The sequence below is a fragment of the Meles meles genome, chromosome 20 (assembly GCF_922984935.1).
Source record: "Meles meles chromosome 20, mMelMel3.1 paternal haplotype, whole genome shotgun sequence".
In the NCBI taxonomy this organism is placed as follows: Eukaryota; Metazoa; Chordata; class Mammalia; order Carnivora; family Mustelidae; genus Meles; species Meles meles.
The window spans coordinates 16,701,884-16,718,592 of NC_060085.1; the positions used below are offsets into that span (position 1 = coordinate 16,701,884).

General features: G+C 51.0%; 1 protein-coding gene across 5 annotated transcripts; it reads left to right on the forward strand.

The window, feature by feature from the left end:
• The first annotated feature begins 1,206 nt into the window (after positions 1-1,206).
• On the forward strand, positions 1,207-13,392 carry CCRL2 (C-C motif chemokine receptor like 2). Of its 5 annotated transcripts, none has more exons than XM_045989890.1 (3): positions 1,207-1,328; positions 10,565-10,635; positions 12,231-13,392. In XM_045989890.1, the coding sequence occupies exon 3, from the start codon at positions 12,289-12,291 to the stop codon at positions 13,351-13,353; it is 1,065 nt and encodes a 354-aa protein (XP_045845846.1). In that variant the 5' UTR covers positions 1,207-1,328; positions 10,565-10,635; positions 12,231-12,288; the 3' UTR covers positions 13,354-13,392. The 5 variants fall into 5 exon arrangements, with proteins under 5 accessions (XP_045845846.1, XP_045845844.1, XP_045845841.1 ...); XM_045989888.1 differs by lacking the exon at positions 1,207-1,328 and adding an exon at positions 10,065-10,094; XM_045989885.1 differs by lacking the exons at positions 1,207-1,328; positions 10,565-10,635 and adding an exon at positions 11,464-11,722.
• The last annotated feature ends 3,317 nt before the right edge of the window (positions 13,393-16,709 follow it).

A 16,709-nucleotide genomic window follows, 5' to 3' on the forward strand; every position in this document is an offset into this window, starting at 1 on the left:
CATGTCTCACGTTTCTATCAGGCTCTTACTTGGCAGCACAACGGAAGCTAGTCTCTGGGCAAACAAACACTCCCTCACTCTGAGCTCCACTTGTCCTAGAGCCCAGACTCCTACCTCCCCTTCCTAGCATCTTGAGTCCCATCCCAGGATGCAGGAGTCAAATTCAGGAGGTACAAGGCCCGTTGCTCCCGGTCCCCCAACTCCGCAGTTGATTGTTTGGGTGGGACGGGTACCCACCGGGGCGTGCTTCGCCTCCAGTGGCTGTCCAGCAAGGTCCGGCCGAACCTGGGAAGAGGCCAGCCATGCTGCCTCATGTCCCCTGATGCATGGAACAACCCCCAACAACGGAAGCTTCTCCGATCCAATTGTGGGCAGTTGCCATGGTTAGAAACCCTATCTGGTGTCTCTGCCTTACTTGAAGCCTGTTCTAGATGAACCTGGGGGTCCCTGGGAGGCTCAGTCGGTTAAGCATCGACTCTTGATTTCAACTCAGGTCCTGACCCCAGGGTCGTGAGATCGAGTCCTGCGTTGGGCTCGGCGCTCAGTGTGGAGTCTGCCTGGGAGTCTCTCTCTCCTTCTCCCTCTGCCCCTCCCCGCTCATCCTCTCTCTCTCTCTGTCTCTCTAAACAAAAAAGAGGAGTCTGAGGCCTCTAGGGGGCTGGTTCAGGCCTCCCACCTCCAGATTGCTGCAGCTTATGTGTGGAACATTCTGGATCCCTGGCATGGCCATGGGAGCCTGGTGTCCTCAGACACACTATCTTCATCCTCATTCGTGCTACTCCTCCACTTCCATGGCCTTCCCACACCTGTGGCTGCAGGGCACGCCCACAGAGAGTCCCAGCGGGAGCCAGAATGCCATACCCTCCAACCCCCGTCCTCACTGGCAAGGAGCTCCTAGAACACAGCCATGCCAGGCGTCTTTCTAAGTGATCCGGTTCGGAGTGGGAGGTAGAGGTCCTGCAAGGAGAAAGCACGAGGACCAGTGTGTCCGCGTGGGAGGAATCGCAGTGCAAGCCCTGTGTGAGAAGACACAGAGGAAACTTCCGGGAACCCTAAGTGCTTTTGTGAGAGCAGTAGGAGAGAAGAAAAGTAGGAAGAGACAGGATTGCAAGCTGGTGGGTGGAGAGCAAATGCGGCTGGGCCTCGCACGGAGTGCTGAGGAGCGTGGGCCAGAGGCATGCGGGGCTTGAAGCCAGGGAGTAAACGCAGACTCTGGACTGCTGATTGGCCCCGGAGTAGCAGGCACTGGAGGACGGCAGGGATGGAATCGGAGCCCCAAGGCAAAAGTTGGGCTGCACTCCTAGGACACAGCAGAGTCATCTGCCAAGGTAAAAAGCTCTGGGTAGAGATAAGTGAAGGGATCTGAAAGCTATCGGGGACAAGGATTCATCAGGACTTGGACTGAGGGAGTGGGGGAAGCAGGGAGGGCAAGGCTAGGGTCCCAGCCCAGGGGGATGCAAAGCACTGGCTTCAGGGGCAAGTTTCTGGACAGATTGAGTTAGAAATCCTGGGGGCCATCCAGATGGCAGTGTCAGGAGGAGCTGCCTTGAACCCAGCAGAGCACATGCATGGAGACCCACAGTTACAGGCAGTGGACCCCGTGGGGGTGGACAGATGGCCCCAGACAGAACCAAGAGGAGCACCCAGGCAGTAAAGGAGTCCCAGCGAGAAGGAAAAGGTGTGCCAGGAAAGGCAGAGTCAGTGCAGAGAAGAGACCTCTGAGAGGAAGAGGAAATGTCAACAGTGTCAAACGCTGCAGAGATATGAAGCAAGGTAAGGGTGGAAAAAACATCCACTGACTCCATGACGCAATCAGAAAAGCAAGATAACTTCATGGCCTCTGCCCGTCTCTTCCCCAGCCGACTCACAGCCAAGGACACAGAACCCTGCTTCCGCCCTCCCCCTGGAAAGGCACCACTTTTGTACCCAAGTTCTGGACTGTCCAGGGGGGACAGGACCCGCCTCTGTGGTTGGAAGGTCCTGGTTAGCTGGTTAGGGGCCCTTTCTAATCACCCTTTCCAGAGGGCGCAGCTGAATCCTTTGGGACGGGAAGGGGATGCAGGGGTCCAGAACTCTGGGGCAGAGACGGGAGCCCCAGGGCCTGCAAGGGAAGGGCTGCCGAGCCTCTGGGGAGCCTCAGGGACCATCCGTGGCAGGGCACTGGGCAGGGAGGCAGCAGAGCCTTCAGGGTCCAACAACTAGGGCTCACCGCGGCCACCAGGGCAAACCCTTCCCAGTCATGATGGAATTTTGTTAAAACGAGAACGCTCCTTGTTTTATTACTTTTTACCCCTGCTCATAAAAAGAGATTTTTTTCAATCTCTTTTAAATATGGCTGCTCTCAGACCAGTGACTGTCCAACCCGCCTGAGCCCATGGAAACAGGAGCGTGGCCACTTTGGTGGGGAACAAGAAAGAGGAAAGAAAAAGGAAAAAGCTGGAGGATGGGGTCTGGGACAGTCCAGTTCCTCTTCAACTCTGTTTTTCACTCAGACACCAGAGGGTGAGTGACCACCAGAGGGGTCACATTGAGTGAGTGGTTTGCCTTTGCTGCACGTGACTCCTCGGGCATGCACGAGTGCACCCAATATGGCTCGAAGTCTTACGACACGGTGGTTTTAGAAATTTCGCTCACCGTTCCTTCTTAAGCAGGAAACTTGTCAGAAACCCAAATGCCATGGGTGCTGTGGAGTCTGCCCAGATGCCTTCTGCAGGGTCAGGGCATGCACCCTCCCAGCTGCTGGGGACAGGGACCAACCTCAGCCACTGGGGCCTGCCTTCTCTGAGCTCTGTCCCTTCCCAGGGGACAATTAAGGCCCGTGACCGACTGATGGAAGGTTGCAAGGGCCTGGCCCCCTTCCCTCCATATGGGACAGAGCTGAAGGACCATCCCAGGCCCAGAGCTCCCCACGGGGTCAGTGGGGGCTTCAAGGGTCTCCACACCGGGATCTGCTTCTCCCTCTGTCCAGTCCTGCCCCACCCACTCACTGACAGCGGTGCCCCCCGGAAGCCCTCCCCAGCTAGGCGTTGGCCTGCAGCTGTCCCTCTGAGCTCTAGACTCCCAGGAATTAGATCGAAAATAGTCTGGTTCCTCGTTTCAACTTTCTCTTCCGCAGAAACTCAGAGGCTGATAGTAATAAAATGTCTCCCCCCACTCCGGGTTCTGTTTTCCTTGCCTTGCCCCATCTCTAGAGACAGGTGAATGGCGGCTCAGGGACCTAAAGAAGACATTGGGAGGAGAAGGGAAGAGAGAAGAGGCTGTGCCCTTCTTCACCTGGCTAACTCCCACTCAGGCTTTCTGCTTAGACAGCCCCTCCCATGGGACACCACCCCGGGTTCCTCCGGACAGGGCGGGTGTCCTCGCCCACCGCCCCCCTAGCTCCCGTGTGCTTCCCCCAGCACAGCGCCAGACTCCCCAGATCGTGACCAATTAGGTACCTGCCCAGCTCCCTCTAGAACATCAACGCCATGAGGGCAGGGGATGGGTCTCTTTGCTCACAGTTTCCCCCCGCCCCCGGGGACGGCAGAGTTCCTGGAACCCAGGAGATGAGTCCTGCAGAGTCTTGCCTAAAGCAAATGGCACATTCCAGTAAGGCAACTGAGGAAGGTTGGTAAGAGGATTCCTCCTGAGATTTCAACAGGGGGTAGGGAAACCCTGGTGCATTGAGCAGTGCCCGATGCAGGAGAGAACCGACTGCCATTCCAACTGCTCGGAACAAGGGCCAGAGCAGGGGGAGGGACTGCCTCAGTCAAGGTCAAGAGATAGACCAGCCCCACCAGGAAGGAGCCAGGGTGCTAAACCTCAGCCTCTAACCTCCTACCCAAAGCCCCCATTGGCCAAGCCTGACTGAGACTCTAAGGGTCAGAGGGTGGAAGCTCTGCCCTTAACAAGATTTGCCTCTGGGACCCAAAGCAGGCTGGAAGGGGATGGGGAGTGAGTACTGAAGGCGCAGGGGTGGGGGGGTGGGGGGTGGATTTAACCAAACAGCAGACACTAAATGCCTATGAAATGAATAACATTTTCCGACAAATATTCCCTGAACATTCACTTCATGGATATTTATTATTTTGATCACTGTCCGATATAAACACATCAAAAGGCACACACATCCTAAGAGGCTGTGGAGCCTACATCCGACACAGAGCAGACAGCAAGACCTTGGGCCATGTGTGACAGGAGCTGGTGCAGACAGGTCCCTGCAGAAAGCAGGTCCCTGGGGAGGAAACTCACCCACGGGCGGGGACAATAAGGTAGCTTAGCTGGCTTGGCCTTGACTCCAGGTGGCAGGCGGAAAAATCTCTCAAGACTCCAAAACCCATCCTTCGTGCAAATAGCAAGTTCGATGTTATAATACCCTCAAAACGGGAGACCCGGAAACTAAAATTCAGCTCAGGCCACAGATACCCCTCATGGTCCTGGTGGAAACAAATGCAAAACTCCTCCGGAAGGGAGTGCTCCCACCGCGTGCCACAAAAAGCTGCTCAGGACCAGTAATTCCCAATAAAGGTGAATTCACACGGAGCTACAAAACACACGAGGAAATACAGCACCAAGAGTGACAGTGGGCAGGCCTCCCAAACCGTAGGACTAGAACCCTGAAAGACTGGGTTAAGTCATTAGTTGATTCGAAGTATTTTTACACAGAATCAGAGCACCTGGATGGCTCAGTGGGTTAAGCATCTGCCTTCAGCTCAGGTCATGATCTAGGGTCCTGGGATTGAGTCCCACATCGGGCTCCCTGCTCAACAGGAAGTCTGCTTCTCCCTCTCCCCTGTCCCTTGCCCCACTCAAGCTCTCTCTCTCTCTAATAAATAAACAAAACCTTAAAAAAATTTTTTTTCACAAGAAATCAAAATCCTTTTTAAAAAAAAAAGAGCAAAAAAAAAAAAAAACCAGAATATCACTACTAGAAGTTACTCAGTGTGTACAAGGGTATATTTGACTTCTGTGGAGTCTGTCCTATTGCCCTCGCTCCACACGTTGTCTTAGAATGTGTGAAGTCCAAGAAACCCTATTGGAATGAGAAGGCTTTTACTCAGGAAGGTTTTTCCTTTCTTTTCCTAGGGAGACATAACTCCTCTTCCACCACTTGTCTCTGACGGGAGAATATTAGGATAATTCTCAGGATTTGCTGATTCTCGCTCTTTCTTCAATACTGTGTCTGTAATAGGATTCGGTTTAGACATCGCTGTAATGCACCGCATTTGAAGGTTTTGGCACAAGATTGCAGCCTGTTTTGTGTTCGGTTGCTACTGGTATTTTTAAGAATTTTTGTTGAAGCTATTTGATAAGATACCAGAGGAGAGCAAGACCATTGATCCTGCTTCCTTCTGCCATCTTTACTGGAAAACCCATACTAATGTTTCTTAGATTTCACAAGGGTTTCGAAACCATTAAGCATGGCTTCAGCTTGGAAAGCCCCAGATATGGTGATGTTGATGTATCGTTGGCTTCGCTGTGAGCAGGGACATATTGGTCACTTCCTGCCCACGGGTGCTTCACAGAGCAATGATGACATTTCAGCACAGAAGGGTGTTGGGGACCCTGAGGAGGCCAATATCAGCAGAAGGGTCTGGACCGATGCCAGCCTGGAGGGGACTGAGTAGAGAATGAACAAGAACAAAGGAGGAAGAACAGATTTGGACAATGAATGAAGGCTGCCTGAGAAGAGGGAGAGTATGTAGTTAGAGCAACGTGTGGGGTTCAGGATGGGTTTATGGCCTTTTGTTAAAGGAGAGACCAGAGCATTTCAATATTGTGAAGAATGCAGTTGAGGTTGGAACTGACCGTCGGAAACAGTTGCCAGAGGTCAGACAGAGTGTGGTCCAGAGGGCGGGAGGAGAAATGAGCGTCTGCTCTCCGAGGAGAAGCTCTGTCCATGGAGGAGAAGGAATGGAGATGACATTTGGAGCTGGAAGCCAGGGAGCGGAGAGGGTTCTGAGAAAAGCAGGAGATGAGGCCACCTCCTGAGCAGAAGTGAATGTGGCGGCGGTGGGAGTTTGAAGGCACTAGAAGAGTTCTAGGGGGCTTGGAGTAGCCAACGGAAGACAGGAGAAGGTGACGATTTAGGACACTCAGAAGAGTGACTGGGGAAATGAGAAAAATCTCTGGAGGCTAGCTGAGCCTGGAGACCACAAATTAGTGATGGGTCTTCTCTTTGTGGCTAAGTGGTTTTAACCAGCTATCCTCAGAAACACATACTGAGAGAAAAATTGGAAGGGAGAAGCAGATGGATGGGTTGATCTAAGGCAGGGCTTTAAGGGAGAACAGGGTATAGATCAGAGTGTGGCTAAGCGATAGACTAGGCTCTCAGCAAGACGGGAGGGGTGTGACTACCCGAGGCTCCCGCAGGCAGAGCTAGAAGACTCGAGGAAGGAGAACAACCAATGGTGGGAAGCGAATGGAGGGAGGAGGGTCAGAGGGGTGGCAGCTGTCATCAGGAAAATGAGCTATTTCATGGGGCGCCTGGGTGGTTCAGTGGGTTAAAGCCTCGGCCTTCGGCTCACGTCATGATCCCAGGGTCCTGGGATTGAGCCCCACATCAGGCTCTTTGCACTGCAAGGAGCCTGCTTTCTCCTCTCTCTCTCTCTCTCTGCCTGCCTCTCTGCCTACGTGTGATCTCTGTCTGTCAAATAAATAAATAAAATCTTAAAAAAAAAAAGGAAAATGAGCTATTTCATTGTAAGCGTTCAGTGGTGGATCAGTGTTAACAGAACTCAGTGAAGTTGAATTAATGAGTCCATGAAAGTGATGACCTGGGAGCTGAATGGGAGTCAACTTGGACAGGTAGGTCTCCAGGACATGGAGGACTAGGGGTGAACAGAAGCCTGTTATCCATGGTACACAAGGCTAAAATGAAAGAAGAGGGCCATCGGGCTGGTGGTGGAGCAGAAGGTGACATGGTCAGAGAGGTGGGGACTCAAGAGGTCTCCTACATACCCGGGAGCGATGGTCAGCAAGAGGCACTGGGGCCGGAGATGTCACTCCTGACCCCCAAGTCTGAGGTAGGTATGAGAAGGAAGGAGTATCCTCAAGAGACAAGAGATGCTAGCAATGTTCTGGAATGAGTGAAGGATGTCAGAAGGAGCATCTGCTCTGGAGTTCAGGTTCCAGAGGTGCAGAGGAAGAGCATGGGGAGAGAGGAAACATGGAGAAATGAGCCAACGGCAGAGGAAGCACAAAGGAGAATGTCGATGGGAACCAAGACAAGGTAAAAGACCTGAGCAGTTGAGCAGGATGGGGGCATGATGGCAGTACCTGGTCTCCTGTGTTCCGGAAAGTTCCATCCTGACAGGTAGATGGTGGACAAGATAGTCAGAGAGGGATGGGGTGCTGCAAAGTGTATCATTCTCCAGCAAGCAAAGGGCTCAAGACTCACAGCCATCCTTCCAAGACTGTGTTGGCTCAGTTCCTTCAAGACAGGATGTGGCGTAGAGGAAGTGTATTAGAGGAAATGTCTGAGAGATTGCAAGGGAGTCAGGAGAAGCTGGGAAAACCACTGGATCACAAAGCAGAATTGTCCCCAAGTGAAGAAGAGAGGAAGGGTGCTAGGCTGGGGGAAAGCACCAGCCAAAGTCACCATCAGAGCCTACCTCCCAGCACTGGGCCTGTCCCCATGTCCCTAAGAGGGTCACTGGCTGGAGCAGCCCCCGGTAGGCATGGCCTTGGCATGAATGCGAGGATGTGTTTCAGGATGCAACAGCTGGGACCCTCGGTCACTGTGCTCCCTTCAGAGATGAGGAGGTCCTTCCCCATGGCCATACCGAGACACAGTAACACACGAATGTCAAAGGCAACACTACTCAAATTATGTTCTGCAGAGCCCTTGGCCCGTAAATATCTGTCTGAGAATAAAAAAGGGGGTTCCGTGATCAAACAGCTTTGGGAAACATTGCAGACCTTCCCTTCCTCACGGAAGATCGCCGTGCTTATTAGCACATTAAGAGTTCTGAGAAGTCCTGTAGTAAAGACACCTGCTTAAATTTTTTAGTTTTGCTCTTTTTCAAACTTACTTCGGCAAAGTTTCCCCCCGCCCCAGATTTTCTCTTTTACGCTTTTTTAGCACACTGTGTAATGAACGGAGCATGCGCCAAGAGAGGCTTTTTTAGATACAGGTAACAATTTTTCTTCCAGCAAGTACATAGAAAATCTGTGTTTTAGGGTTGATTATCAGGATGATCTCATTTTGAAAGGATCATTCCCCCTTTGCTGCCCTCCCAGGAAGGCCAGCGACTGGGAGGACCAAGCACTGAGATGGAGGGTCAGTCATTAGGCAGTCAGTGGGAGAAAATGTGGGGGCAGGACAGACACCCTCAGAATGCTGAAAATTACAACATATGGATACTTGCCCTTTTCATCTACCACTCAATGCCAAACAACTAGTCCGGCAGAAAGCAGGCATCTAAAAGCAGTTTTTGCACATTTTTTGTTAAGAAGTGGTGCTGTTTAAAAATTATAATGGCTGTTCTTTGTGAATATCACTATTATAGATTATTTTTTCTGTACTTCCTAATTTTTCTGTAATGTAATATTTTCAAATAAAACTTAGAAGATGGATAATCTGAAAGCACTGATATTTGAAGAAGTCAGTTTAAGGGATAGATTAAATTAGCATAATTCTAAAATTTTGAATACCCATTTTCTCAGTATCAAGTTTGATCCCTGAGAAATTTGCCGTGTTAGCCATTCGGCATCCAGGGATGCTGGCAACCTTTCACTGAGCTAAGTTCAGTGTTGGCTATCTGTCAACCTGCATCCAGTCGAGAGACAGAAATCACACCAGTAGCGTGAACAAAGAGCATTTACTATGAAGAATTCCTAACTAGTAATAGGGGACTAACTACAGGACCAGCAGACATAAGGCGCTGTCTCTAGGCTAAGACAGAATACCCAGACGCTTTGAACACACTTGGAAGATGCCTTCCCTCCCAAGGCTGAGCCTCAGACCTTGTTGGAGACAGTGCAAGTACAACCCACTGGGCTGTGTGCTTTCTAAGCTCCCTGGTGTAAGAACTTAGTAAAACAAGAGGAGAATGAGATCGTGAGCATTAATTATTGGGCCTAATCCCGCGCTGTCCCTACACACACCTGTCATCATGTTTTCTCAGACCATCTGACATATAATGTAAATCCCCGAACCATCCCGGCCCTTCCCACCCTCCTTCCTGCTCTGCTTTTCTCCGCAGAACATCCCTCCTCCTACCCTGCAACTTACGTGCTTATTCTGGTTTTGTCTGCAGGACATAAGCTCTGTGAAGTTCAGACTCTTTGCCTACATTGTTCATCCGGCCAGGCACCTGCCAGGCACGCTGTAATAAAGGTGACTAGCTGAACCAATGAACTGAATGAAGGAATGCTCTCTGAGTACAGGAGAATAAGAGTTATAGCTTCTTAGTTTCTTGGGCTGAATTTGGGGTTGAATTATAGCCATAAAGAAGAACTCAGACCCTCGCAGGCAAGGTCTGCGAGCCGCAAGCTGAAGTCACAGAATGCGGTAAGCTTTCACCAACAATGAAGAGCCTATTACGGTTCCAGATAGCAAAATGGTAATAAAACTTTCCTCTTGCCTCCACTTCAGGCCTCTGAGCCATTCCATCCTACCCATTTAGAAGTTTCTAGAATCCCAAGGCCGTGAGAGCGAATACAGAGTATAGCGATTATAGGGAACAAAACTGTGTCATAAACATCAAACTTGCTGCCAGGACATATCTTAACAGTTCGCACCACTAGAAGAAGCGGTAGTGACGTGATGGAACAGAGGTGTTAGCCAACATCCCGATGGCCATCCTTTTGCAATAAAAATGCATCAAATCAATATGCTGTAGACCTTAAACTTACACAATGGTATGTGTCAATTATCTCTCAATTTTCAAAAAAGTGGGGGGTGAAGGACCCCATGGCCTGAGGCTGGGTAAGCAGAATGTTGGGAATCAAGCCAAAATAACATAATACTGAAAGCGAAAGCCATTGATATCGGGAAGTTGGGGGCGGTCATGAATTTCCATTGTTTTTCCTGGGGAACTTCAAATCTCATAGAATTCTGTGACACGCGTGAAGTCCGCCTGCTGCTGGTCTCCTCCATTTAACCACGCAGGGTGCGTGTGTATATCCACGGGGCTTTCCCTGATTCCGAGTTGACTTAACTGTCATCCTCTTGCCCAGCGTGGACCAGTGAGCAGGTGGCAATAAGGCATGAGCCTTACTGAGCCTCCATCACTTACTCAAGGTCCTGGGGAGGAGGTAGGGTGGGGCTGGTGTGGCTCCAAACAGCCCAAACCAGGGAGGGAGAGCCCCAGGCAGATGGTCCACAGGTCCCAGGGCCGTGCTGCCACCAGTGGGCTGTGACCTCCCACTCACTTACAGAAGCCCGTGCCGGGGGAGGGGGACATGTCCTTGCTGGGAAGCACGCACAGCCCAGGTTCCCACCGACGCCAACCCTGTACGGAGGACAAACGTCATCTTTGAGTTAAATTTAACACTCAACCGCATTTTCGTCTGGGCCCTTTTTATGTTTGTTTTTGCCTTTTTTTTTTTAAATAGTTTGCTTCTATTTCCATCTTCACAGGTCCACGCTCTGAGTTGAAAGCTACCTCGGACACATCTCTGGAGTTCGTTAACAGGATGTCCTCGAACCAGGTCTGTGAGTGCTAAACCACTGTGCAGCGGGGTGGCCCCAAATTAGGTCAGTCACGAGTCCCGAGAGCAGATCTGGGAGAAGTTCATACGAACTTCCCTGCTGTTTGGTGTTCCTCTTCATCCTTCTTCCAAGTCACCCTCCCTGCCTGGTTCCTGCCCCCTGACCACCCCCTGCTTCCTCCCTCCACTCTGAAATCTGGACTCCTCCAGCTTCCTTTCTCTCGGGCCTCAGACCTCCCCCTCCCCCACCGCAGTCCTGGGCTGGGAGTTCTCCCCACCAGCTCTGTAGCCCAGACTCGACCCACCCCCAACCTCCGTGGAATTTTCTGGGATCTTCTGGGAGCAGGGGCAGCGCTTCACGGCTTGCTTAACTCCTGGCTTCCCTCACAACATTTTTGTTAAATCCCATAGCAGCCCCCCACTCACTGAGCCCTGGCCTCTCTGCACCAGCCCCCTTCCCAAGGGACACCACTCTGTGACTTCCTTTGTCCCCAGATCCTCTCTTGGGACGCCCCCCACCACCAGGGTCTCTCAACCGTTCACTGTGGTTCTCCCCGAGCCTTCTAGATGCCCTACAGATGCACAGAGTGGGCTTCCGCCCTGGGGTCTGCACACAGAGCTCCCACAGGACACTTTCCCCTCCACTGCTGGCTGTCACCCACTCAGAAGTGTCCTGCTGTCGCCCCACCTCATATCACTGGGGAGCAGTGACAAGTCAGTTCCCTTATCTGGGACAGCCAGGAGGACGCCTGTCTAAAGGCCAGGGGGAAATCAAAGGCGGGGTCCACGGGGCACCAGGAGGAGAAAACAACTTCCTGGTTTCTCTCAGAGGCTTGAGAAACTCTGTAGGGGTCCGGAGAAGCTTTCAAGTTGTTTTCTTTGGGTTAGTCCCTGAAACCGTGACCAGTGACTTGTGGTGTAGAGCTCCCCAGGGCTTAAACAGTGGCTTCTCTTGCCCCCAAGGGTCAGGACTGGGGCTGCTCAGAAAGCCAGTCTCTCAGGGGCCCCAGGCCATTCCCACGGCAGCTGGCAGCTCGGAGGGTGGGTCGGGAGGCCGTGCCCTGCCCCCCTGGAACTCTGTCAAGGGGTAAGTCATCTCTGTATTTAACCAGTGACGTCTATGTTGATGCTGGGGATGGTTTCACTTTTGCAAACCTTTGTTTCTGTCCTTGGAGAGAAGAACTTGGCCAGCCTCTTACAGGAAGCTATCTGCCAGGGTGAACAGACTTTTTGAACACGTAGGAATTAGGACTTATTTCAAGACACTAAACGGGCTTGGCTCTCGTTGATGGTGCGTTTCCTTAAATATTATCTTCAGATAGGTAAACCGTGTTTCCACCAGGAGAATTTAAGTTCAATGAAGAGGTGTAATGCTTACTTTAATTTCCCCGGTGATATTAGCTCATGGTCCAGTATGTGACGGCTTAACGAGGAGGTCATTTACAGCAGCCGCTCTCAGCAGGTGGGGATCCGTCAGAGAAATGTTTATTTTTCAATCTTCTGAGCTGTAGACCTACTCTAGGTAAAATGAACCACCAGCAAAGAGACAGGTGGCTTCACGGACACTAATTCCATTTTTTTTTTCCCCACTCCAGGACCACCCTGCTGTATGAAGGAAAATAATCTTGCCGGTCCGTGCGGGGCAGCCTGAAGATGGATAATTACACGTCGGCTCCCGACGATGACTATGACGTCCTCATCGAGGATGACATGAATAGCAACAAAGTAGAACAGTGCGACCCCTACGACCCCAAGGTCCTGGCTGCCCACGTGGTTCCGCAGCTCTCCACCACCGTGTTCCTGGCGGGTCTCCTGGGCAGTGTCTGGGTCGTGCTTATCCTGGTGAAACATAAAGGACTCAAGCACAGGGAAAATATCTACATCCTAAACTTGACCTTTTCAAATTTGTGTTTCTTGCTGGCCCTGCCATTCTGGGCCTATGCTGGGACGCACGGGGGGGTTCTCAACAACCCCTTCTGTAGAATTCTAGTGGTACTGTACTCGATAGGCCTGTACAGCGAAGCGTTTTTCAACGTCCTCCTGACCGTGCAGAGGTACCTGGAGTTTTTCCCCGTGAGCTTGCCCTCCACCACCCGGACAGCACGCTGGGGCTTGGTCTCAAGTGTTCTGGCGTGGGTCCTAGCCACTCTGGTCATTTTGCCTGAATCCGTGTTTTACAAAGCTCGGATGGAAAGTCAGACATCCAAGTGCTTCTTCGGACGACCTCACTTCCTGCCAGCAGAGGAGACATCCTGGAAGCGTTATCTGACCTTAAAGATGAACATTTTGGGACTTCTTTTGCCACTGTGCGTTTTTGTCTTTTGCTACGTGCGAATGAGAAAAATACGAGGGTCTGGGGAGAGGAGGTCTGGACGTTCTAAGCTTGTTTTTGCCATAATGGCTGTTTTCCTTCTGATGTGGGGACCCTACAATATCGCCCTTTTCCTCTCCACTTTCAAAGAATCTTTCTCCCTGCACGACTGCAAGAATGACTACAACCTGGACAGGAGCGTCCAGATCCTGAGGATTGTCGCGGCCACCCACTGCTGCATCAACCCCCTCCTGCACGCGTTCCTTGACCCCACATTCAGAAGACACTTCTGCCGCCCTTGCTCAGCGTGCAGTGGTCGTCCGCTTCAGTCCAGGGAGGAATCCACACGTGAGGCATCCGGGGAAGGACACGACCATTCCATTCCCCTCCAAGTTAGTGTAAACTAGCTTCTGTCCAAGGCGGCACAAATAAACATTGATTTTTGCAACATTGCCCTGTTTTGCATATTTTTTAATGCATTTGTATATAAAACAGGATATAGGAAGAAAAGCGGGGAGATGAACAAGCATTTGCCAAGCCCGAATTTGTCTCAGGTGTTGCGGTAGGCTGTTTGCTAATCTGAGCCCCTTTGCACCTCAAGACTTGACCGTGGGTGTGGATGGAATGTGTCTCATTTCGCTAAGGAGGGAACTGGGGCATAGAAATTTGTCTAGGCTCATGCAGCTGGAAAGTGGCAGGGATGGGACACAATGTGAGTGCCACTCACTCCAAAACCTAGGCTTTGTCCCAGCACAGCAAAATTCCAAAAATCGGGCAAGGAAACAGGAGAAATAAATACGTACCCTTAAAGCCAATCAGACCACATTCGAACTCAGAAGCAACCTATTCATACAGAAGTAATTGTCCAGGCACATTTTCTTGCAGGTAATTGAAAGAACTGGCTAGCAGGAAACTATGGATAAAGAGGTAGAAGGGACTTGCTCTGTGGAATTTGCTAGGTCTCCTTGGCCACTTGCTACATGAATAGTCTGGGTGAAAATAACTCTAGGAGAGAATATTCTCGAAGGAATTGAGAAAACCTCATTCAGTACAATCTGAAGTGGAATCTGCTAAGATGCGTTGTGATGGATGGAGGTTAAAACATGTGTTGGGCAGGAAAATGGCTTCGTTAGACAAATTTACAAAATGTGGGAAAATGAGAAAGTCAATAGTTATTCGTTGGTGGTAGTCTGTAGAAAATACTGTAATTTAAGGTGTGCATTAAGCCAGTAGTGTCGGGGATGCCTGGGTGTCTCAGTTAAGCATCTGCCTTCTGCTCAGGTCATGATCCCAGGGTCCTGGAATCGAGCCCCGAATCAGGCTCCCTGCTTGGCGGGAGGCCTGCTTCTCCCTCTCCTATTCTGCCTGCTTGTGTTCCCTCTCTCGCTGTGTTTCTCTCTGTCAGATAAATAAATAAAATATTTTTTTAAATAAAATAAATGAAGTAGGCTCAATGCCCAGCGCAGAGCCAGATGTGGGGCCTGAACTCATAACCCCAAGGTCAAGACCTGAGCCAAGAGCAAGTGTCGGAGACTTAACTGACTGAGCCACCCAGGTGCCCTAGTGGGATAATACAATTTTTTGTAAGTTAAGTTGCAGAAATGCGATCTCTGTTCTCATGCAAACTTGTATCAAACATATTTCCTGGGGGCCCCTGGGGGGTCAGGCAGTTAGGCATCTGATTCTTGGTTTCAGCTCGGGTCCTGATCTCAGGGTCGTGAGATCAAGTCTGCTTGGGATTCCCTCTCTCCTCTCCCTCTGCCCCTCCTGCTCATGTTCTCTCTCTCTCTCTCCCTCTCTCCCTCTCCCTCTCTCTCTCTCCCCGCCTCCATAAATAAATAAATCTTTTTTAAAAAAAATGTCTTCTGAACTTAGCCATGATTTTCAAACCTCTGTGCAAGGACAAAAGACATCTCCCTCTTTTAAAATCAGTTTGGGCAACTGGAGAGCTTTCGTTTTACCTCCAGTGGGGGGCGCTCTGCAATCCTCCATGCCAGGCTAGAAGGTAAAGATCAAGTGGAGAATCTGGTAGAACTCTATAAACGTCTCCCAAGTGATAAATAAGCGCGAGTAATGTCTTAACGCTTGCAGGCAGGTCTCAGTGTTCGGCAGCACCTTTTGTGAACAAGACATTTTTGAAGACGAATGATGTAAAATTTCTCCACGGATCAGCTTTAAGGGACGCAATGTTGCAATCAACATCAATAATGGGGAATACCAGTTTTGAACCTCAATTAAACAGAAGTTACCCCCCCAACTTCCACTCTTCTCATTAGTAGGCCTATATCACACACAAGAAATTGTACTCCAATTATGAACTGGTACTGAAACTGCCCATTCCAGCTCAACCCAGTGCTCGCCTTCTCCATTCCGAATTTCTGTCCTCTTTTCTTTCATGGTGACTCTAGGTCCCCAAAAGCATCCACACATTTGCTCATTTCCTCAGTCATACATGCACACAACAGTGTCCAGTGTTGCTACACCCATAGTGCTCAGAATCACGGGTAGACGGATATAAGAGTGATAGGGAGGGGTATGCAAACCAGTCCTAAAGGTATGGCCTGGAGGAGAGGAGACGATGCTATCACAGGGTGAGGCAGCGTGACTGATGTTACGAGATTCAGCAGCGGTCTCCCTGGAGGGCATCTGTGCTCAGACATGAGTGATCTTCCCCTAGGAATCCGGCATCTGCTCTATCTTCTGTGTCTGTGGCACCTGGGCGGCTATGCAAGTGGGGTCCTGCCTACCCACCCTAATGAGGGAGACATTGGACCTGAAATCCAGCCCATGTTGCTGAGCAGACCGTGCTCCCAAGCAGGAAGCTGTACATACCCTGGGAAAGAGGTACCTTCCCTGGCCTTCATATAGGCTGGCAGGGCTGTCCTCTGACTACTCTCTGGCCAAGCACCATGAAATTCTCTGATGCATTTTCCTTGGGCCAATCCCCTATCCTGTGTGTGGGCATAGGAATCCTTCTGCAGCCAGGACAAACAGGAAAGGGGGTTGTCTCCCTCTGGGACCAAGCTCGGGGGCAGAGGGAATTCGAGGAGCCAGGCAGAGACAGCTGCAAGCCAGAACAGGGCTGGCGAGGCCTGGCCAGGGGGTAGAGAGCCCAGAGAAGCTACACAGGGTGGAAACCATGCAGAGTACAAGGCTGTGGGTTTTCCCTTGAAGCCTATGAGGAGTCAGGGGTCGGAGGAAGTGAAAGTAGGGACACCAAAACGAGGCCACCCTCCTTTCAGTATGAAAAGAAAGTGGGGGCCAAAGGTCACGTGACAGCCCAGGGCTTGCGCTAGGTGGGATGCCCCCCGAGTGGGAGGAGAAAGGAGCATCGGGGAAGTTATGGAACTGAAATGTGCAGATTTCCCGCTTCTGCGAGAATTCATGAGTGCGAAGCTCGAAGACAGTTTACCGCGGGTGCAGTTTTGGGGTTTGTGTGTCCCCGAAGATCTGAGACACACAGAAGGAGAGATACTGCTCTTGGTTAAGACAAAGTCTGCACGTTGGTCCTTCTCATGACTGGAGGCTTTGATTGCCGTCCCAGCCAAGCTGAAGCAAAGGAGCTGATGGGCTGTTTCTTCTCTTCCTCCATCTGTCCCTGCCTTATCCCGGATTCTCCACATCCTCTTTCTGCAGTGACACCCTCCCTTAGAACTCAGCTAGCATGCCGTGGTACCCATCTCCTGCTCTGCAGAGGGCTCAGGGTCCCACTCTGAAATTCCACAGGTTCCTGGGGCCTCACCCTCTTCTGACCCCCTGCCAC